We start from the raw sequence: 24038 nt of genomic DNA, 5'->3' as shown, positions 1-24038 counted from the left end.
CTTATCTTCTTGGGAGCAGACAATAGGAAATCACTGCCAAGTGAGACATGTCTGTAACGGTGACAGAAATGTATTTCCAGGCTCTGGTCTCATCTTCTTGGGAGCAGACAATAGGAAATCACTGCCAAGTGAGACATTTCTGTAACGGTGCCTGAAATGTATTTCCAGGCTCTGGTCTTATCTTCTTGGGAGCAGACAATAGGAAATCACTGCCAAGTGAGACATTTCTGTAACGGTGCCTGAAATGTATTTCCAGGCTCTGGTCTTATCTTCTTGGGAGCAGACAATAGGAAATCACTGCCAAGTGAGACATGTCTGTAACGGTGACAGAAATGTATTTCCAGGCTCTGGTCTCATCTTCTTGGGAGCAGACAATAGGAAATCACTGCCAAGTGAGACATTTCTGTAACGGTGCCTGAAATGTATTTCCAGGCTCTGGTCTTATCTTCTTGGGAGCAGACAATAGGAAATCACTGCCAAGTGAGACATTTCTGTAACGGTGCCTGAAATGTATTTCCAGGCTCTGGTCTTATCTTCTTGGGAGCAGACAATAGGAAATCACTGCCAAGTGAGACATGTCTGTAACGGTGACAGAAATGTATTTCCAGGCTCTGGTCTCATCTTCTTGGGAGCAGACAATAGGAAATCACTGCCAAGTGAGACATTTCTGTAACGGTGCCTGAAATGTATTTCCAGGCTCTGGTCTTATCTTCTTGGGAGCAGACAATAGGAAATCACTGCCAAGTGAGACATTTCTGTAACGGTGCCTGAAATGTATTTCCAGGCTCTGGTCTTATCTTCTTGGGAGCAGACAATAGGAAATCACTGCCAAGTGAGACATGTCTGTAACGGTGACAGAAATGTATTTCCAGGCTCTGGTCTCATCTTCTTGGGAGCAGACAATAGGAAATCACTGCCAAGTGAGACATTTCTGTAACGGTGCCTGAAATGTATTTCCAGGCTCTGGTCTTATCTTCTTGGGAGCAGACAATAGGAAATCACTGCCAAGTGAGACATGTCTGTAACGGTGACAGAAATGTATTTCCAGGCTCTGGTCTTATCTTCTTGGGAGCAGACAATAGGAAATCACTGCCAAGTGAGACATTTCTGTAACGGTGCCTGAAATGTATTTCCAGGCTCTGGTCTTATCTTCTTGGGAGCAGACAATAGGAAATCACTGCCAAGTGAGACATTTCTGTAACGGTGCCTGAAATGTATTTCCAGGCTCTGGTCTTATCTTCTTGGGAGCAGACAATAGGAAATCACTGCCAAGTGAGACATGTCTGTAACGGTGACAGAAATGTATTTCCAGGCTCTGGTCTCATCTTCTTGGGAGCAGACAATAGGAAATCACTGCCAAGTGAGACATTTCTGTAACGGTGCCTGAAATGTATTTCCAGGCTCTGGTCTTATCTTCTTGGGAGCAGACAATAGGAAATCACTGCCAAGTGAGACATTTCTGTAACGGTGCCTGAAATGTATTTCCAGGCTCTGGTCTTATCTTCTTGGGAGCAGACAATAGGAAATCACTGCCAAGTGAGACATGTCTGTAACGGTGACAGAAATGTATTTCCAGGCTCTGGTCTCATCTTCTTGGGAGCAGACAATAGGAAATCACTGCCAAGTGAGACATTTCTGTAACGGTGCCTGAAATGTATTTCCAGGCTCTGGTCTTATCTTCTTGGGAGCAGACAATAGGAAATCACTGCCAAGTGAGACATGTCTGTAACGGTGCCTGAAATGTATTTCCAGGCTCTGGTCTCATCTTCTCAGGAACAGACAATAGGAAATCACTGCCAATTTACAAGTGAGACATTTCTGTGTCTGTGATAAATAAATGTATTTCGATAGGCGGTGGTTACAGCAGGATGGTTTTCATAGGTCGCTATAAAAACTGATTTACTGAATGCCATATTGTTAATTTTTATAGCATATGGGGCTTGTATGAAATCTACCGGGGAAAGAAGATAAATAAATAAAAGCATCTGTTGTTTAGCATACCATTTAATAATATATATTGGGATAAATTACTTCAATTGTAGATTTTCATCTATATCACTTGCAGACTTATTTCTTAGTGAGAGACATAACCAAGTACACAATATACCAACAGCTATAGAAATAGAATAGCCGTCGGCACCTTATATCAGAAGATCACACCGAACACGGAGATATAGAATGTGCACCCACCGCCCGCTTTACAGATTTTAAATAAAAACTACATTAACTATAAAAATATATGCATGTTTAGCAATGCAACCAGTACAGGAGCCCAAGTATGCAACAAATGAAAGCCTTACATGTTTACCATTCATTTTTATTATAAACTAGCTTGCTATTTAAATTTAAGATAAATCACTATTATATGGTACCATATAATCTTTATGCTCGATATTTATTACATGTGTTTGAATGCGTACGAAATGTTCATCGTTTTCACACTTTTGGTTTAAATTACTGAGCCACTCGTTGCACCTTGCACCTTGCACCTGCCGTGTCGGTGCAAGGTGTCACTTTCACATATTGTGAGTTTTAGTAGGAAACTCCATTTATTCACTGATTCTTCTCCACGCTGATTTCTCCGTGCGTCAGAAGCCACTGATTACAGTGGATACAGAGTGGAAGATCCCAGGGCAATATAACATATAGGATATTAATTATAAGTGATTTTTTGAAAGCAGTAATTTCAACTTCAGCATCTTAATATGCAGAACAAATTATTTATAATAATTGTGTGTACCTAAGCCTAGCTATCTAAACACCTGAAAGAAAAATCTGTGTAGTAAACTACATGAATTATTTTTGGTTCCGATTAAATGAACATTTTCAATGCTTCAAAATTAAGTAAGAAATCTTTACAAAATTGGCACAGTTTTTTGAAATCCATACAAAATCTAAAAATTGAAGAAACAAAATATAATTACAGATATAATAGATACTAAAATAAAACGGGAAGTGTTTGCTCAAACAATGATTCCAGAAAAGCAAACAATTAACAACTTGATTATTATGGATAAATATTATTGCTTTTAAGAATGATTACATGAGCCAGCAAACCTATCATCACTAGACTTGATTCCGTCACTAGAAGCTGGTGGTGCTAGTGGTGCTAGTGGTGTTAGTGGTACTAGTGGTACTAGTGGTACTAGTGGTTCTAGTGGTTCTAGTAGTGCAGCAGTGCAGTAGAAAAAGATAAACCATTCAAACCTCCTGTTTTACATGTAAAAATATATTCTTTGTAAAATTAAGACAACTTTCAGACTTGCACTTCTGTATTGAGGAATCCGCTTAGGTACCTGTTAATGTGTATGTATTACAATAATTCAAATATCATATAAATTGTGTGCTTGCAATTGCCAGAGATCTCTTTAATTTTCTCTCAACGGAATTAGTTTATAGTAATCATTAGTTCAACTCAATGGTAAATTGTCATCATCGAAAATAAAACACAAATAAAATAAGAAACCGACCAAGTGATACACCAAATCTAAAGAAAGACACACAATACATTAGATATTCAACCTCTTCACACAAAATATCACCAAGATTCATGATTGCGTGTGAAACTATGTGACTGTACGCACGGCGAGATACAACACGCAAATAATTGAATATTTCATAATCAAGCTACAATTTCGCTCTGAAGTGCACATTGAGAAATCAACAAGATTAAGGCATATGGCAGTATCGTTTGTGACTGATGAAAAGTGTTATTTTATGAGACGAGACCCATTATTATTATTATTTTACAGAACTTTAGTGATTCTCAACATCATCGGTGGCTAATGAAAAGTAGTGTTTATGAGACGAGACGCATTATTATTATTTTATTTAACTTTAGTGATTCTCAACATCACAGGTGGCTGATGAAAAGTAGTGTTTATGAGACGAGACGCATTATTATTATTTTATTTAACTTTAGTGATTCTCAACATCACCGGTGACTGATGAAAAGTGGTGAATTATAAGACGCAGCATTATCTTCTAGAACATTTGTGAATCCAAACATCAATTAATGATGAAAAATCATATTTCATGTAGGAGATCCAGCATCTTGTAAAAGTACGTACACATTTTTCAACATCATTATTTTGTAGAACAGTGATTCTCATCAACATCATCGATTAATGAAAATCAGTATTTAATGAGCGGGACGAGAGCCAACGTTGTAGAACATTAATGATTCTTTAGTTCATCAGCGACTTATGAAAATGGATGTATGACGAGATGTATCGTGACGTTATCTTGTAGAATATCATGAGTGATGTTGGGCGGGGGCAGGCAGTGGGGCGCCGAGAAGCAGCGGGGCTCCCGGGGGGCGCTAGTCGATGAAGGACTGTTCCACGCACGCCTTCACTCGCTTCTCGTACTCACGCCTGTTCTCTTTGTACAGCTGTGCGGCCATGGAGTTGGCGGGAGAGTTGGGGTTCGGATCACTCAGTAAAGACTGGAACACAAACCAAAAAAAATATATTATTTTAAAAAGATCAACAAAAAAGAGCATCAAAATATGGTTCCGGTTGTGCCGCCGAGAGCTCCATTGTAATGCATTTTTCTATTAGATCATTTAGGAGAAAAAGGGAGAGGTTACAACGGAGCTATCAGCAGTATGCCCAATCACATGCATTTAAAGATAGACCTTCCTCTTTCCCATCGGCCTCAAAATATACCCCAATTGGCTTTGGGTACTTGCATAAAGCAATAGTGTCAAATAAATAGTAATTTATTTATATCAAACACCCATTCAGACTTTTACAAACATATTATAAAAATAATAATTTTGTGTAGTAGTATTATTTTAACATTCATTATTATTATTGAGGTATGTTATTATAGCCTTCTTGTAACTATATTCCGTGCAGTTGAACACATCTACTATTTCTGGTAAAGTATTGCCAACTGCATGCAATCTAGGTACAAGCTAGTATCCAAATGACTCAGTCCTGACATTGTTGTTGCAATTAAAAAGAATTTTTGAACGAGCAGTTCTCGTTAGTACATGAAAGGTAAAAAGGCTGAGTAAATCAGGGCTTTCTATAATACCATTAAGAATTTAAAGAATAAAAGTAGGAAACAAGTAGTCTATCAAACAGTTTTAATTCTTTCAACAAGTGGTCGTTATTTATAGTTTCTATAGGTAGACCGATCTTAAACTTAATATATTATCATAGAAATTTATGCTGAATTTTTTCAATGGAATTGCTGTGGATTTTAAAGTGAGGGTACTAGATAGAAGAATTGTTTTCGACTTGACTTCGAACTAAAAAAGAATATAAGATTTTTAATGTTGATATGTTTTAAAGTCCTGCCATTATGGAGAATGAAGTCAAGCAGTTTTAATCCTCTATTTGTTAATGTATCATTAATTTCATTGGCAGAGGTGAGAGAAATGTTAATTTGATATTGGTGTTTGAAAGGTTGACTTATTTTGAAAAATTTAATTATGTGGCATTTACTAATGTTTAGATAAAGTTTGTTTAAATCTTGTAATTTAATTGAATGTCATCTATAGTTTTTATAGGTTTAACGATAACCAGTTTTAGATCGTCGGCGAAAAGTAACACTTTTACATTATTATCACATACAGTAACAATATCATTAATAAACAGTATTGGTCCTAAATAAGACCCTTGAGTTACAGCGCTTGTAGCCATGACAATTGTAGTATGATAATTCTGTTCATTAGGTAGCTCTATCATAGGTAGGCAAACACAAATAGAGATTAGTGAAAGCGATGCAGCAAACAAAATGGTGAAATTGCTTTAAAATGCGTGTATTTAATGTGTAAGACAAGTAACCAAGAGTAGTTAGAAGAAGTAACCAAGAGTAGTCGCATGGGGAGTATCTTGCCGCCATTTGTAGTTAAACTTATAAAAGGATCAAAATGAAACATAAATGTTTAGAAAAAAGTTACATTTATTCAAGTATCATAATTAGTCTCTGAAAAATTTGGCTTTTAATAAGCTTTTGGAAAAACTGCTTACTTTTAGGATCATTTTACCTAAACCTATGTAAAAAAAAAAAAACAGCTAAAAATGAACACAAATTGATAAGTTTTTAATGTCTCCATCATAAGTTTCAGCGAAACATTCTTGACACATACAGTGTTGGTTGCACAGTAACTTTGCGCATACATTGCATCCGTTTTTTGGTTGTTTACCTAAAAAAAAAAAGAAATAAATTAAAACATACGACATAACCATTACAATATTATATTTACGTCAAAACAACATAAGAAACTTCTGTGGCTTGACTTCAGTTAACTTGTATATTTATATCTATCATTGTATATTGTATAAAAGCTGTTTGTTTCTTATAAAAATAAATAAATAAAAATAGCGTAAACACAATAAAAAACCAAAACATTCTTACTTATAATACTTACCTGAGTGGTCGTGCAGTGAGCAATTTGTGGGCGCGAGCGATTGGCAGGTAACAACCCTTCATAAATATACCACTCACTAGACGGATAACTTGAAGATATGGGAATCTGTCAAACGGACTGCGGTGGGGTGCACTTGCGAATTATACAGGGTCAGCAGTTAAATATCTGCGCTCCCTGTACAGTACCCCAGCTTAGATAGAAGAGACGTGATTGCTATAGGGAGGTTATAGGTATAGTTGGTCGGGTTGGAGCGTCTCCCTTCTTTGGAATAGAATGAATGACCGCTTTTTCCAACCACACCTTGTAGAGCCACACTTCAGGGACAATTTAACTACCAGGCAGGTATTCCGTCAGACCCACTAGCTTTGTTAACATCAAGCCTCTTGAAGTACATCCCGATGCCGGATATCCTCAGCTTTTTCATATTAAAACCGTAGTGAGGAACCGACGGCGGAACAGCACCCCAATCATCAAGGGTCGACTTTCCTCATACATTTTATCTAAAAATAAGTTGGCTTTTTCAGTGGCAGTTTTGCTAGTGAGCCGTCAGGTCTGGTAATTTGCAGAAATTGCGACTTACTGAGCCCTCAAGCGACCAGAACGCATTGAATAGAGAATAACAGGAAGTGTACTAATAATACAGAGAGAGAAAACAAATAAAATATTTATAAGCATTGCGTAGTTGCACTCTTCTCTTGCCATCACGCATCCCTTGTTAGATAGAGACTAGAATAGTTTCATAGCTCGTGTTCTTATTTTAAATACATCGTCAAATTCCAATTGTTTGTCCTGCATTAAGGACGGGTTGTTTCGCAGAATTTGAACAATTCATCAAATTTCAAAGCTGATTTTCAAGTCCTGTGAAGGTTCTATTCATTATATCAATATTGGCCAGTTGTTTCACAAAACTGAAATAATAACAGAACTTGAATAGAACCTCCAAAGAATTTCAAAATAATTGTGAAATTTAATGAATTGTTCAAATTCTGTGAAACAACCCGTCCTTAGTCATTGGTCTGACGTCATCAAAATCATCGTCAAAATTACCAGTGCAATACCAAAATAACTAGTTGAAAATAATTAATAACAAAATTTTTGTGATAATTTTTTAATTATAAAATAAACATGGTAGGAAGTATGAATTTTTAATTAACACAAATAATTGAAAATCCTGAATTTTTGTTGAAAGTAATAATAAAATGAAAATGAAGGCAATTTGACAGCAAAACTTATATAAATTGTTCATTTTTAACTGCATGCACTTTAAATCTCGGCTGTGTTAACCGTATATAGGTTCCTGTGAAAATGTTCATATGAGATAAGCAACACATTTAATAAACACAAGACTTTAGCACGTCTATGGATTTTATCTAAACTGACCTGTCATTTTGGTTTATATTTTGCTTCCATTTTTCTAGATTTCTGCACTTCTTTCTGGCATTCTTTGACGTTACTGGTTACTGGTGCAGGGTGGCGGTGGCAGGCACTTCATTGCACTAGTTTCACTTTTTTATTTTCAATAAAAAAACTATTAAAAATTTGTTTTTTAGCAGAGCATGTAAACGCAGACAGCTCAAAGATTTGTATGAGTGGCCATTTCAACACGTGGGGCTGCTTTAAGCCCCGTGATTGGTCGAAATCAACAGTGCTGCATTTGATTCCAACTTCGTGGAGAGTTCTAACATTGATACCAAACACGATTTTCAAATCATTTTTAATACCACAGAGATATGATTTAGATTTCAAATTTAACATTGTTTACGCACATTATGATCTAAAGAATAATATGGCATACTTAGTTTATTTTGTCATTTTTTTGGATAGTTCTGCCTTTGATTCTATACAACTCATTTATAGCCAGTTGTTTAGGAAAAACTGAACAATTTTTAATTCCCCAGTTCCATTTGAATGTACAAATACAAATTGGGTTGTTTCAACTCCAAAAAGCTTCTGTTATATTTGAATAATCCTTTTCAGTGTTCTTCGCCGAATCGGGCAATTATTTCAGAGAATTCGATAGGAATTCATTTTTAGGATGCAACACTTACAATTTGTCTATGTTATATGTTATTCAATGTAACAATAATCGCAGTGACAACAGTTCGTGTTTACACTTTGCTCTTGCAAAAAAACTAAAAAAAACCTCCGAATTCGTGTGCAAACAGTATATATATGGAAAATTTAAGTGCCAAAAAAGTTTATTTGATAAAACAGTAATAAAATAATACTATTCTAGCGGATTCTAAACATTTTTATCGAAAGTTTTAAAACAACCTAAGATTGTGTGTTTGTTCTCATTGAAATGTCCATCCCACCGATGCCTGATGAATGCTGCCATCGGCGTAAAAAAAGAATGCTGGACATGATGACGTCCCCATTACAAAAAAAGGCCCCGGGAATGATTTCTCCAGTGGTTGAAGATGAGGAATCTGACAGGGCATTGGACTATTCCGACGTGTCTGAAAATGAGAGTGAAATCCCAGTGTCCTCAGTCCAGATACTGAACGACACTGAAGCAAGTCTAAGAGCACTCCAAGATGTCCTTGCTGAAAAGCAGTCAAGAGTCTCAAAGGATCAACAACTGCGGATAAGCGCATATGTATCCGCTGTATTCAGATCAGTTTCACAGCTGTTATTGGAACGAGAGAGCTTCAAAGCTGATCTGGCAACAGTCAATGCCAAATTAATAGTGGCAAAGGGAGAGATCGCGATTGAAAAAGCAGAAAACCAACACAGGTTAGAAAAAATATTGCAGTTGGAGTCGGATCTAGGACCAGTGATGCGTAGAGTAGCCGATGCCACGGAAGCAAGCCTATCATTTGCCGATATTGTGAAAAATGGCCCACAGAAGATGATACCATCAATCAACCGCTCAGGACTTAACGTTGGGACCCCCAAACCTGCTGTATGCATCTTCCCAAAGCTGGATTCTACAAAAGATAGCCACGATACGAAACAGCTACTAAAAGATACATTACGACCATCAGAACTTGGAATCCGTGTGACGGGCATTAAGAGTATCCGTAACAAAGGCGTTGTAATCCATACTGCAACACAAGAAGATCAGGATAAAATTCTGAAAACCCCATGTCTAGCAAACTCGGACACTCTAAGCGCTCGATTACCAACAAAACGGCTTCCAAGGGTGATCTTCTTCAACGTTCCTCGTGACCTAACGGATGAGTGCTTCCTGAAAAATGCCTTAGCAGGAACCCAGGACAAAGCAGGCCTAGATTTCGCAGTAAAAAGTTGCAAGCTAAGTCACCTTGCTGGCGCTCGATCTGGATCAACTTGCCACCGGGTCTTCGAGGTTCCTGCCCACATTCGTCACGTGCTGGTGGAGCAGGGGAAAGTCTTTGTGGACTGGAATGTGTGCCGTGTTCGTGACTTCATTGGACTTACAGTGTGCTCCAAGTGCCAAATGATCGGACATTCCTTCAAGTTTTGCAAGGACCAGCAAAGATGTGGACACTGCGCAGGCGAAGGTCACGCCCGGATAAACTGCCCAAAAGCCGCCGCCGAGCCTGTCTGCGCCACCTGTACAAGATTTGGGAAGCCCGCTGCACATCCGACTGGAGACAAGGACTCCTGCCCGGCCTACAAGGCTGCCCTTGCCAAGGACTTTGCAACTATTGATTATGGCGTCTAATTACATTGAAGAAGATGACGAGGTAGATTATGAAAATACTCATAATTTCTGTGATTGGCTAAAGTTTCATAGCAACTACAATATGGAAAATATTAATATTGTTCAGTTGAATGTTAGATCGATTTATAAATACTGGGATACTTTGAATGTCTACTTAAATACTTGTTGGAAGCATATTCATGTGTTAATGTTATGTGAAACAGCTATAACACCGAATCTTGTCTGTCTGTATAATATTCCTGGATTTAATTGTTACAACTATTGCCGAACTAAAAAATCTGGAGGAGGTATATTGCTATATGTTCGAAATGAATTCACATTTCAACAAAAAACAATAGAAACAAATCATTTTGAATGTGTGCTTGGCTCTATGACACTTCCAAACAAGAGTATTTTAAACATCATAGCAATATACCGCCCCCCCAACTGTAGCCAACCACAATTTCTTAATGAAATATCTGACATTCTGCATACTATAAGCCCCAAAGAAAATGTTTTACTTATAGGAGATATTAATCTAGACTTGTTAAATTGTCAAAACCCTATTATTATGGCATATGAAAATATAATGTCGGATAATTATTTAATCAAATGTATTTGTGACGTAACTAGAGAAGCAGTTTTAGCAGGAAAAGTTACTCGTACTTGTTTAGACCACATATTTGTCCGATTTAACAGTGGATGTAAACAAAGCGATTCTCTTTCCTCATGTGTATGTAATAATATTACTATAGCAGATCACTTTTTAACTGCAGTTAATATTAAATATAGTGCAAGGAAAGAAGCCCCAGAACACGGGGAAAGAATTTCGTTTTTATCGCAAAACAAAATCGACAAAAACATTCATAATTTTAAGTGGCACTCCTTGCTTGAGGAACAAGATTGCAATATACTATATAGTAAAATTAAAAACAACTTTAAGAATTTGTATGAACAGAGTAAAATCGTTATGAATTATAAACCCAAAAAAAGACCTCTGTCAATAAAACCTTGGATAACTTCTAATATCTTAGAAAACATTAAAAAAAAAGATTCATTGTACAGAAGGTGGAAGAATTTTCCTAGCAATAAATTCTTTGAATTGGAATATAAAACTTTCAGAAATAAGGTGACAAAAGAAATTATTAAATGTAAGTCTACCTTTTTTAACAATAAATTCAAAAATTATTTTGGAAATACAAAAAAAACTTGGGATGAAATAAATAAATTATTAGGACGCAAGTCCAAAAGTAGTTGTGACGAAATAATCTCGAAATATATGTTAAATACGAATAATGAAGAAACCGTAGCAGATAAGTTTGTTGAATATTTCACAAATAGTGTTAGCTCTATGATACATAAATGTGATTATTTAGCATCGACCGTCAGGCCGAATGAAGTGCAACATAGTATGTACCTACCCAGAGCTACCTGCCAAGAAATCAATATTATTGTTAGCAAATTAAACAATTCAAAGTCACCAGGGATTGACAACATTCGAATGTTTGACATTAAGACACATATTAATATTTTAGGGCCTGTTATAACACACTTTATCAATTTAATTTTATCGCAAGCAGTAATACCAGATGAACTAAAAAGTAGCATCATTAGGCCAATTTACAAAGGGGGCAAACATACAGATATTCAAAATTACAGGCCAATAAGCATATTGCCAGCCCTAGAAAAAATACTTGAAAAATACATTTCCATAAAACTTAATAAATATCTAGAATCTTTCTCTTTGTTGGATCCCAACCAATATGGATTTCAAAAGAAAAAAAGTACGGAAATGCTGCTTCAGGAATTTTCAAATCACATAAATTATGAATTAAATCTAAAAAAACAAGTGTTGGTTTTATTCATAGATAACTCTAAGGCATTTGATACCATTGATACAAATAAACTATTAGAAACACTGGAGGCAATAGGAATTAGAGGAAAGCTGCTAGTTTTATTAAAAAATTTACTAACTGATCGACAAATAAGAGTAAAAATTCTTAAAAAATTTAGCAAAAGAAAATATATCTCAACAGGTGTTGCACAGGGGTCAATTCTAGGGCCAACCCTTTATATTATTTATGTCTCAATTATGAGAAAATTGTTTTCATTCGCTAAACATTTTGTATATGCAGACGATACGGCGCTCGTAATATCGCACGAAGATCTGGTTACTGCAATGAACCTTATGCAACATACAAATTATTGTAATAGATTTAACGATTAGATATGTTATTGTAATGTTTTATATTATATTTTGTTCTTTGTTATTGTTAAATATTATGTTGTTTAAAATGTTTCTTTACGCCATATTCTTCAAAAACTACTTGTATATTTTTTTAAAATTCTTCACTTTTATAACTCTTAGTATAAATTCTAACTCGATAACTTATGTAAAACTTATTTATAATCTATGTAAAAGCCCCTATGGGCGTATAACAACAACAATAAACAATAAACATGATTTTATTGCCCTACTGAAATGGTCGCATGATGCAGGCCTCTTTATAAACGCCAAAAAAACTAAAATTATGCACATCAGATCTCCACACGCCAGATGTAATGTAATTCCTTCATTATATACACACACATTTGACTGCATACATAAAAATGTTGCACAGCCCTGTTCATGTGAAACCATTGATTTTGTTAAAAGTTATGTATATTTGGGTGTTACTATTGACTGCTACATGAAATGGGATATACACATTGCTAATGTTTGTAAACGTCTACGAGCTATTGTGGGTAGGATTTATAAAATAAAATATTTCGTGCCTATAAGTACTTTAAAGTTAATCTACTTATCTCTGGCTGAATCCACTATACGTTATGGAATTACTTCTTGGGGACATTCTTGTAAAACTAATATAAGCTATATACAAACATTACAAAACTCCATTATAAAATTGTTAATCCATAAATATGACAATCAACACAGAAGTAACATTAAATTAATATACAAGTGTCTGAATATTTTACCTGTCAGAGGATTATTGTTTTATAATATTGTAAGTCAACATGTTATATTGTCTGATTCATTGTATAGGGAAAGAGTTTGCCATAAACATAACACAAGATTCACTCAAAATGAAGGACTGGTAGTTCCGAAATGTACTAATAAATATGGTGAAAGAACTTTAAACTATATAGTACCCAAAATTTTTAACCTATTACCAATGACAATTAAAAATAATAACATGTATACTGCTAATGTTAAATATAATCTAAGGAAATGGTTATTGGATAATAATGATTTATACTGATGCCCCTGAAATGGAATTCATATTGTTAGAAAATGGAAAAACAATTATTTTGTAATACCTGACTACCTACCTCTATTTATGAAACTGTTGATGTACTTGTTGATAATACTAATTTGTTCATACATTTATTTTTACTTGCTTATTATATAAGGCTTTTATGCTGCTATTTAAACTTTTCTGCAATGTAACCAATTTATGTAATTATGTACCGTTCAAATTGTATCTTATGATTTTATAAATGTTGTCTCTATGTCCCTGCTGACAAACTACATAAGTAGTTTAGCGGGTTTAAATGTGAATAAAAAAAAAAAAAAAAAAAAAAAATGTCTCACCGTCATCTGTCAGATTACTTTGGTTGTACGTTGTACATAATATTCTAAAATTTATATGAATAAAACATAAATGGTGAACAGTGAGCATAGTTTTTATTCGTATTCAGTTAATTACGTATATAGTAACATGCAATCGTATTACTTATTTATTCTTTCTTTTTCCAGGATGGAAAGTTCTTCATAAATATAACCTGAAAGCCACGTAGGAAATGGAAATGGCTCTAATGAAACCAGAATCATGGAAACAGATAGGAAATGAATTCAATGCCCATGGAAATTATTATTAAATCTGACTGTCAAAACATGCACAAGCTATCTTTGACTACATAAAACGTTGAGCAATTCAATTTAGTTGGTTATTTATATATCAACGCATATTTTTCTAAAAGTAAAACAAATGTTTAACAGTGAGTAATGTTTTATCCGTATTCAGTTAATAACGTGTCCCAGTGTCCCATGAAGTTTATATGGTATTGTACAATCATATTACTACGTGCTTAATTATAATTATATGTTTGTTTTAAGATCAGATGTCTCCAGGCATAACCTGAAAGCAGGCGAGCTGGATTGGATTGCATTGAAATTGAATTGTATTTCTTGGAAAGCTATAAAATTTGTATGAGATAACTAGGTATCCGATTGTCAAACATTTAAAAGCTGTTTTTGTAGATAAAACGTTGAGCGAGGTTGGTTACACGTTTAAACTGATATTACTAATGCTTTATTGATTGCATTGTAAACTTTTTTTGTTTAACCTTTTGAACGCGTTGATTTGCTCCGTTTTATCTATACCCGTACGCGGTACATATTTTCAAATACCTATGCACGCAATTAAATGTCAAATTATAGCATTCTGGCATGATTTATTGGACTATATAGACAGAACAGATTATTCTCCACAATATGATAATATCGTGTGTCAACACTCTTAGATGTTTATAAAAACAAAAACATAAAATTTCATACAAAGACGTACCGTATCTTTTGAATGTGGTCCCGCCATTCACTCGGCGTGTGTGTACTTAGGCCACTGCGTTGATAGACACAAGTGGGACACCATGAGCACTTATCATTTTTTGTTATGAAAACTTTTTCTAAAACTGGACACTTAAATTTTATGTCACTTAATATAATAACAAAATTGAACTAACGCCATCCGTTGACAAAATTGTAAACTATGGCACTTGAAGGCGCAAAGAGGCTCACTTGATTATCGATGTTTTTTAGTGAAATACAATTTTATTTTCGAGAAATTCTTGTAGATGTCAGCATCGTGATAGTTCTACGAATGTTCAAGCGAGCGGGAAATAAATTTATGTCAAAAGACCGCTGGAATGTCGGCATTCAAAGTTTTCGTATCAACTGTTGATACAGCCGCGTGTGAGTATAGACTTTTTGCCGTAACAACAGTTGATACGGCCGCGTGCAAAGAGTTAATTTGTATTTCTTGCAGGTATAACCAACAAATTTCCCCAACATTATTAATAATGAATGCCTTATGAATAACTTTACTGAGAACATTGAGCATGATAGAGACAATGCGACAAAATATAAAGTTATGCGTCCCGTTTCTTGTTATTATTTGATATAATTCTTAAGTTTGTCTATTTGCAGAAACGTATGAAAGAAAGAAAGATGTATGCAGGAACAGCAATTTCACCTACAGTGAAATGAAACATTGTCATCAACTGTCCAATTAAACATACAAGAGAAATCAACAAACGGGTTTTCTCTGGAAGAATCTTAGTATTATGTACCGTTAATTTGATATATGTATGTGGCATAGACTAAATTAGACTAGACACGGCATATCCATTGAAAAATGAGCCCAACACAATTTTGGTTTGGTTCACATGTACATTTATCAAAAGGCCCACGCATTGTGTCGCAATGCGAAATGGGCACTGTGCATTACGTTTTGCCTTTTGTTGGTCTAGAGTTTACTTATTTTGAAGGTAAGTGTAATATACATTGAAAAAATGTATATTACACTTACCTTTTTTATAATATATTGAGCAATTTTTTAAATGTTACCTTAATCAGCGCAACAGCTATTAACGACAAGCGATGTTGTATAATAACAAAAATGTGTTATTTTTTGTCATATTTATTTATATAATTATAACTATTGCTGTAGAGGTGATGAAGGTGGTGGAAGATAAGTTACATGAAAAGGAAAGTTCATGTAGGCTTAAAATGTTAGGTATAGGAATGAATATTTTCTATATACATTCCGATAATTATTCTTAAAATGTCTTATTTTCGCTTAGGTTTCCCCACAAACCGAGAAAAAATTGAGAAATGGATGTAAGCAATCCGGATTCAATTATGTGAAAATAACTGGGTTAATATTTATAATATATTGTATATTTACAAATACGGAAAAAAAGAGAATTTGCTATTATTTAAAAAAAGCGGATTACAGGCCCTTAACGAATGAATTAACAGGTTTCCTGTTAAATTTTTAGTAAATTTCGAATACATTAATTATCACTATATCGGAACACGTTGACCGTACCATCATCAGGAAATCATGTGTGCTCAAATCATTTTCATCCCAAACGTTTAGACTGCAATTTCCTTCAGGTCCTTTATAATCTTTGAGCATGCTGTGTGTAGGAGAGAATGTAATATACCCACAAATTAGGTATCGTTGCTTAATCTGAGAAAGGTTATTTTAATTACTGGTTGTTATTGTCTAGCTTTGATTAAGCACCATCTATATATTTCACAAAAATGGCACTACAAAAATAAACCGAATAGGCATTTGTCTGAAATAGTATGAGGTCGAAAGGTCTCCCTTAACTAGTCTCTCCCGATCCGATCCGCCACGCGGAAAGTGAGTATACGCATCCGCCGCCAAGACCAAACCTCATCTCATGAACCCATTGACTAATTACGACTAGACACGGCCTATTCCACTAGAAATAACCCCAAACCAATTTTGGTTTGGTTCACGTGCACATTTATGAAAAAGTGAGCGCATTGTGTCGCAATGTGAAGAGGGCGCTGTGCATTGCATTTTGCCTTTTGTTGGTCTAGAGTAGAGTTATATTTATACTATTTTGTATCTCAGCTATGCTGACCAAGTTAATTTTTTTCAATCACAAAAATAACCCAGTTCCAAATATTTTATATTGTACCAACCGCGGACTTTAAAAAAAAGTTTAATTAGCTATCTGAATACAAAAATATATATGCCTTACGTATAGCTTGAAGGCAGCGTATTATCAAATATAATAAATTAACAGTCTTATACTTATTTCAAGCAAAGTTTCTGACGTCATCCTTCACACTTCTCCCAATCATGACGTCATGCATGTTGTCTTGTTGATTATATTCATTTGTTCATATTAAATTCATTTGTGCTTGTGTTGTTATATGAGGCTTTTACTGCTTCTTACATATTTATATTTATAACTTTTCATTTGACTATAGTCTCAAGCCACAAAGTAAAAGCATTCTTTGATAATTATACACTATTTTAATAGAGGTAAAGTCACAAGGAGGAAATCCATAATTGGTTTTATTTTAGCCATACAATATTTATGTACAAACTGATTAAATGTAAACTGTCGATTTCCCGAAAATGAATAAATAAATAATTTTGTAAATTAATAAAACTTTTGCCCAATAGTGAATATGTGTACGTTTCCCGTTTTGGTTCAATATGTGCGTGTACAGAATCCAAAAAGTTAAAATGATGAAATAAAAATCATTTTGTGTTATTTATTAGTCTTTTACCTGATTCAGACCTGGTTTAGCACAAAATGTTGGTTTGGTGACGGCTTTGTATTCAAATTACAACAACACCTCGGTAACAAAATGAACGCTGTTCCTTGGTTTCCCTTACGAGTTTGAACGCTTGTACAAGGAGTTTAAAAAGAGTTGGATTGTTAAGTTCATCTCCATATTTGTGACGTACGCTATGTGGTGTCATTTTTAAAATGAATGTAACTAGACAGGGCTAATCTAGTATAATACATCAATGGTATGTGGTATATTATTTTGATATTAACGCTTAACGTATTATGGCAGATTAGATACTGCACTGCAGCATGAGAAATTAGCCAAATATTATTATTAAGCTACTTATAAAGAGGAAGTTTCACACCTATAAATAAATAAGCATTTGAACTGTTCAAAATGGTTTCGTTTTATTTCTTTAAATAAAATTGTAACATTGAGAACAATAGGCTTTTAATTATAAAATATTATTAATATTATGTGTTTGTAAATTTTAGACAGCTATGATGACTAATAGGTAAGTAAACACTCGAGATTGCTTCACAACACATATTTTAAATACCTAATATCAAAGTATTTTTTTCAAATTGTCATTTTAGAAAATGAATGCCGGTTACAGGTTTGTGCTAAAGTGTCCCAAACTATGTAACGTTCATATGTGAGGGTTTAACCAGTGCTTTATTCAGTATTTATAAACTGAAGTCTTTCTGTGACTCAAAGCCAGTATAGAAAAGGAGCATCCAGTGGTGAAGCACATCCAGAACTATAATTGCACTAGGTAGTGGTGTGAAGACTACATACAGTTTTATAGTATGAACTGCCAAGTTAATATAGGTATGTAAAAACAGAAAGTCATTAGTTTTCTCTCCACAATATACCTACAAACAAGTCCTGATGTTCTCAATGTAAATTATTGAAGTAAGTTGATGGGCAAATGTCAGTCACATGAAGAAGTTTGTTAAATTACCGTAAAATATACATTTCTACAGTTGGCAATAGTTTGAAATACATAAGTCGACAAGAGAAACAAACTTGTGCTTGTATTTTTTTTAATGTAAACCAACGAAATTAAAACGAATAACGACAATATTTAATGTGGAAAAGGTAACTTCTTCCCACAAAACGGTTACCATCTATAATTTTAATGGTTGTGTTTTCTTTGCATCATATGCCAAAATAGTCCAGTCTGTGATCACCAGTAATCGGTACTCTGTAGTACATACAGCCTGTCAGATTGCAATTGTGATGTTTGCGCATGTGTCATTCTTAAACAATTGGATTATTCGCGCTAACTGGCCGATTTTGGCTGATCACATATCTTGATGGATGTTATTAATTTATGGAAAATTTAGTCAAATGACGATGTGATGACTTTGTCACATGTGATTTTTTCGGAAATAATTCACCCTTAATGTTTAATCTACTCTATATAACATAATTAATATTGGCAGTTTTTCAAAAGAGCACATATGCAGTGAACGCCCAAACTGTAGCAAAGGCAAATACGATAACATGATTTATAATATGACGACATTCTGTCCAGCAGGGAGAAAGGTATGAACCTCTATCTGTAGAGCCGAAATATTTCACTTTTGTAATATATGACAGATGTCATTTTAGGATAACGTAATATATTTTTATGTGGATGAAAACGAAACGCAATAAATAAGAAATTATTATTGAATGCACAAAACATCATTTCATTTTACTGTTGTTCTGTAAAAATATATCATGGGAAATTTTAATTCCCTTTTCATACATTTTTACACATAGAATTAGCAGCTCTAAAAAAGAACAAATTTTTAAATGAATTTATTTTTCTTCTAAACTCTGACTGGATGCGAATGGCGAGAGACTGTAGTCAGTGGATACACTGACAGTAGCACTAGTGATGAATAATTCAAATATTGTCAGGTTATTTGTAAAACTTCTACTACCACCATTATAAGCGTAATTATAACCAGCAGAGGAATTGAATGCATGACAACTGGGTGGGAACCTGCCACCGTAAAAGGGCACACTTCAATGGTGCAATAATTACCTGTATAGATGTAAGAATAGCGGACACATCGTAGGTTGGACTCCATCTGTTCTGCAGAATGTCGAGGCAGATGCCCCCGTCGGCATATACGTTGGGATGGAACATTTTGGACACAAACCGAACCGTGGGGGGTTTGTTGGGGTATTCTTCCGTGAATTCTATTGTGAGCTTGAAGGTGCCGTCCTCAAAGGGCGTGTCGTGCGGACCGAAGATGACGGCGTTCCAGATCATTATGTTGTTGTCCGTGGGAGCGCCCGACACCCCGGTGGGGGGGTCTTCTTGCAATCTGAAAATAATAAGGCAAACCGTCTTTATAAAGCCGCCATTTATACTTTGAAACCCAAGATTATAAATTTTACATGGAAAACTGAATAGCGCACTATTACCCAACATGTTTTAGTGAGGGTCGCTACAGAATGGCGAAAAAAAAGAAGATTTTAATAAAAAAATAAAAAGTTAAAAATTCAATGCAATGTGAATTCAATGCAAAATCATAAAAAAATCTGTGTTTTTGGTTTGCAAATTTGATTGATTACAAATATTAAAGATGCTTTAATTAAATACTGGAGGTAGAAAACATCTTGGCCTTGGAAATAATAAGTCTTTTTATAAACTTAAAAAAAATTTAAGTTTCAGACCTATGCAAAATACATCAAATAGTTCAAAATATCCTACATGCAAATCTGTTTTGGAATTAATTTTATTGTATAATGTGGCAAATAAAGTTCTTTACATATAATCGCAAAATAAAATAAAACATGCAGGTATTTCAATGGAGCCTGCTCTAAGAAACTAGCAGCATTGATTCCCTGTGCACAGGTGAATGTGCGCGAAACTTTACGTACGCGAGCGGAATACCCGTTCACAGGTGATCTTGGTTCATGAGAATTCATTCTGATTTCTGACTGCATTTTATGAGTGCTTTATTATGACCCTCTTCAGTGCCCGACAATGCACCCCAGTTACTACCGAGGTCACCCCTGTCCCCTCGATTTCTCCAGCACCACCCCTCCCAGGGGACTATATAACTCACTTTGAGAATCACTGTATTAGGCAATTATCCTAATTCCGGGGTGGTGAAAGTTTACATTAATTTGGTTGCATGGTAGAACATTATTATTACCAAGCTTTGATATAAATTGGTATGAAACTGTAAATAAGTGAGAGCTCCTTGTAACCTTTTCACTTCCTGAGAAGTGATTTAAAAATATGTACATATTTAGAGCAATTAAATTTATGTTCAACCAACATAAACTTTAGTGCAGACGTAGCAAAAAACTGTGGTTTTTAAATCAAGATTATTTTTTTATCATAATAATAATAAGGAACTGAACCCACATTTTCCTAACCAGTTTAATTAACCGAGTGGGTAAAAGTTGAATACATAATGTTATATGTGGAAACACGCTGAAAACAGTATTCAGCTATAGACAAAAGGTTATCTTCTGTAAGAGTTTGAATCTCACTATCACCAAACTACTTAATCTTTGCAATGGACTGGTCAGGAATAAATCTGAATCTGTTACTAAAATAAACTAAGTAAAATTTTGTAACTCTTTGACTGCTGAGTATTATGCAGTGTGTTTTCATATTACCTGTGCGGAGTTTATTAAAGAAATAACATATACAGTAATCTACCGGTATTCGTATGTCAATTCACTAGTCCTTGGCGTGCCTAGACTCGAGCGCCAAGCCAAGTACATTGACGGGTTGGCTTGTATTACTCTTACACACTCAGTTACTATACTGTCGTCTAGCTTGCTAAAGCTGTTCATTTTATCAACAACCGGTGCATTATTGTTGTTTTAGGACATTTCAGTTAGTCCTAGTTCGGTGTTGCATTTGTTTCTGTTAGTTTAGTTCTGCCGCACTTTTTGTTTGAATAAGTTTACAAAATCGAGTCTTCTTGCAAGAGGAAACATGACAGTCATGTTATGTTTGCGAAAATCGATAGCGGTGTTTGAAATACCTGTAATAATTTTGAGCATATTTAGTATGTAGGTATGCACTATAATCCGTAGCTTTCACTGATTGGACACTTGCCGAGGGGTGGCAGATGAATGAGAGAGTACTGTAATATAAAATAATAACCCCACTTTACGTGTGATAATGAACAGGCTGTTACAGTGCTCAGAACATGCATTGGTGTACGCATAATACGCATGTATGTTACACCCGGTCAATGGGTTAGAGAAGCCATGACATTGAAAGCTTACTAGGTGTGATTGTACACACATTGAACAGAAGAAGCTATAAACTCTGACTTTCATAGTAGACCTATGCATCACTCATGTCGAAAAGGTAGTTAGTCAGTTACTGCCGTGAGTATCAAACTCAGAGCTTCCTATCGCAAGCTACCGACCACCTCATTATTTTTTAATTTGTACAAGGATTAATCAAACTGCAACAATAAATGATAAAAAAATAAGTTTGTAAATCTTATCAAATGAAGTTTGTATAACTTTAAATTAGAATAAAATCATTGTTTATTGTACTTGGAACAATGGTGCACTCAAGGAAGTGAAATACAATACAGAAAAGTTTCCCAACACTGCAAAAAATCCTACTTGAAGTTAAAAACAAGGTTTGGGAAGAGGAATCTTGTTTTATTTTTCATGTATTCCAAGAATAGTATGCGGGAATATTGCATTTTCAGTACATCTATGAGTAAACAGGGGTTATTCTACTGACAATTTAAATCATGGTAGAAACTGAATATGTGCCAAGAATTTATTGGACATCCACTTGATAATAATTCATTCAATAGTATTATTTAGAAGGCTAGATAAGATTATGTAGTTCAAATATTTATTAAAATTGTGATCATAACTCATTTTAATTTTTAGGTTAAATGTAAGAGGGGGGAATATTATGATTTTGCATGATACTTACCATTATTAATAAGTGATTTGTTATTTGGCAAAGCTACTGCCGTGTTAAATGACATAAGTATTACATGAAATAATATTAATACTCAATCAATTTTGTTCTGGATTGACCTATGGAGCTATTGATAACTAAATGTTTGTAACCATGTCTGAACGTAAATTCATGATTCGTGCTTTGAAGAAAAACCAAATTGGGTATTTGAAACATACAATTTTTTTGTAAAATATTCAGAAAGTCTGACTTTTTAGCTTTACTTTTATGAAGGGATAATTATGTGACAGTTGTGCAAATTATTAGGTGGTTAAGAGTTATAGTATAACACAAAAGATAAGCAAGAAAAAATGCTAAAATAATCAAACAGCAATTTAATTGTGAAACAAAAACGATAACGGGATATTTGTAAAGCAAATAGGGTCAATTCATTACTGTTACAAAAAATAAAGGATGACATTGAAGGTGCATTAGACAGTTTAGAAGGCTAGATTCGAGGTGATTTTGTAGCAACAACGCATTTATTGACAACCTTCTAACAAAGGCTTGCACTTTATGATATAATTTCATGAATCATAGTGCAAAAATAAAATATTTCGATGATCTATCAATACCTAACCTGGGATTACATGGAAAGTTTAGTACGAAACATACTAAAAATAAATTTTCTAATAATGTGAACTCATAACCTACGCACAAAATAATACAACGAGACAGTAAACAAGGTAAAATAACAGTTCAATTGACAAGATCCTACCTTTTGAAATCTCTCATTAAGCGTCTTCTAGCAGGAGTTGACATTTTCTAAACACTTTGCCTATAAACACTCAAAAGAGCGTTTGACGTCTATAATCGAATAGATGAGCTAATAAATTTACAAAAATACTTCACTATAGTATTAATCGCAATAAATAATGTTGAGCTAAATGATAAATATACACAATAGAACCCCACGGTCGATTATCCACTTTTTCCTCGAATCATGGCCAACAAGACCACAGAAATAAGGACGAAGACAGATCAAAAATCAAAACCAAAAACAACTATTATTCGAACCATAGACAACGCACTAAAAATATACCGCATGAAGATAGCGACTTAAAACTTGTTTTATTTATTTCCGATTTTTTGGTTTCATAAGTTGGCCCCTGTAAAGTGAAGTCAAATGCAAAATCCGTATGTTTGACGTTAGCGACTGACAGCACCTGTCAGTATGTTTTGTCATTGGCGTGAACATTTGAAAATGAGAAAACTTGCAAAACTGTTTTAATTTTGTACGTGTTCAAAAATGAACCAATCGAAGAAGATTGAAGTCAGCAAATCAACTGTGTGTGTCTAAATAGTTATTAATAAGTTTTTATTCAACATCATATAATAGGTATTAGTTATAAAATTAATTTATTTTGTTTCAGTTTATAAGTTTGAAAGCCGAACTACTTCGCAAGCAAGACGAAGTAAACAAAGCCAAGCAAACCTCTAAGAATCAGATAGAGAATTTCGTACCATCTTCGAAATTCGGTAAAGATAAAGATGACACCAAGCCTTCTACATCTCACAGCAAACCAACTCCACAAGATGCAGAAGAATCCGAAGCTCTACGAAAATCCAAGTATGTATCCATTAAATGTATTTCGACTCTAAATTTTCAAAATTTCCAACTTTTCATTCAATTCTACAAGTAAATATCATATTGTATGTTACTATTTATTGAATAAAATAGTCAACAATCAATCTTAATTTAAAATGAAAGAAATTGTAACTC

The 24038-nt window shown here is 34.4% G+C and overlaps 2 protein-coding genes across 2 annotated transcripts in view; one reads left to right on the top strand and one right to left on the bottom strand.

Moving 5' to 3' along the window:
• Positions 1–1986: 1986 nt before the first annotated feature.
• On the bottom strand, positions 1987–23285 carry Ubc6 (ubiquitin conjugating enzyme 6). Its single transcript, XM_089640146.1, has 3 exons — positions 23034–23285; positions 19397–19682; positions 1987–4447 (listed from the first exon to the last, which is right to left on the bottom strand). The coding sequence occupies exons 1-3, from the start codon at positions 23075–23077 to the stop codon at positions 4322–4324; spliced, it is 456 nt and encodes a 151-aa protein (XP_089496272.1). The 5' UTR covers positions 23078–23285; the 3' UTR covers positions 1987–4321.
• Positions 23286–23462: 177 nt separating this feature from the next.
• Positions 23463–24038, top strand: part of LOC149417710 (coiled-coil domain-containing protein 174) — a 273159-nt gene continuing 272583 nt past the window's right edge. The window contains exons 1-2 of the mRNA XM_089640524.1: positions 23463–23603; positions 23689–23885. Coding sequence (XP_089496650.1) covers positions 23565–23603; positions 23689–23885 — 236 coding nt within the window. The 5' untranslated portion in view covers positions 23463–23564. The remainder of the gene's footprint in view (positions 23604–23688; positions 23886–24038) is intronic.

This window comes from Hesperophylax consimilis, chromosome 15 (assembly GCF_061612785.1).
Source record: "Hesperophylax consimilis isolate HC1 chromosome 15, BYU_Hcon_1.0, whole genome shotgun sequence".
In the NCBI taxonomy this organism is placed as follows: domain Eukaryota; kingdom Metazoa; phylum Arthropoda; class Insecta; order Trichoptera; family Limnephilidae; genus Hesperophylax; species Hesperophylax consimilis.
Note: the sequence above shows the minus strand (reverse complement) of the source record. Positions and strands in the feature narration are given on the sequence as shown.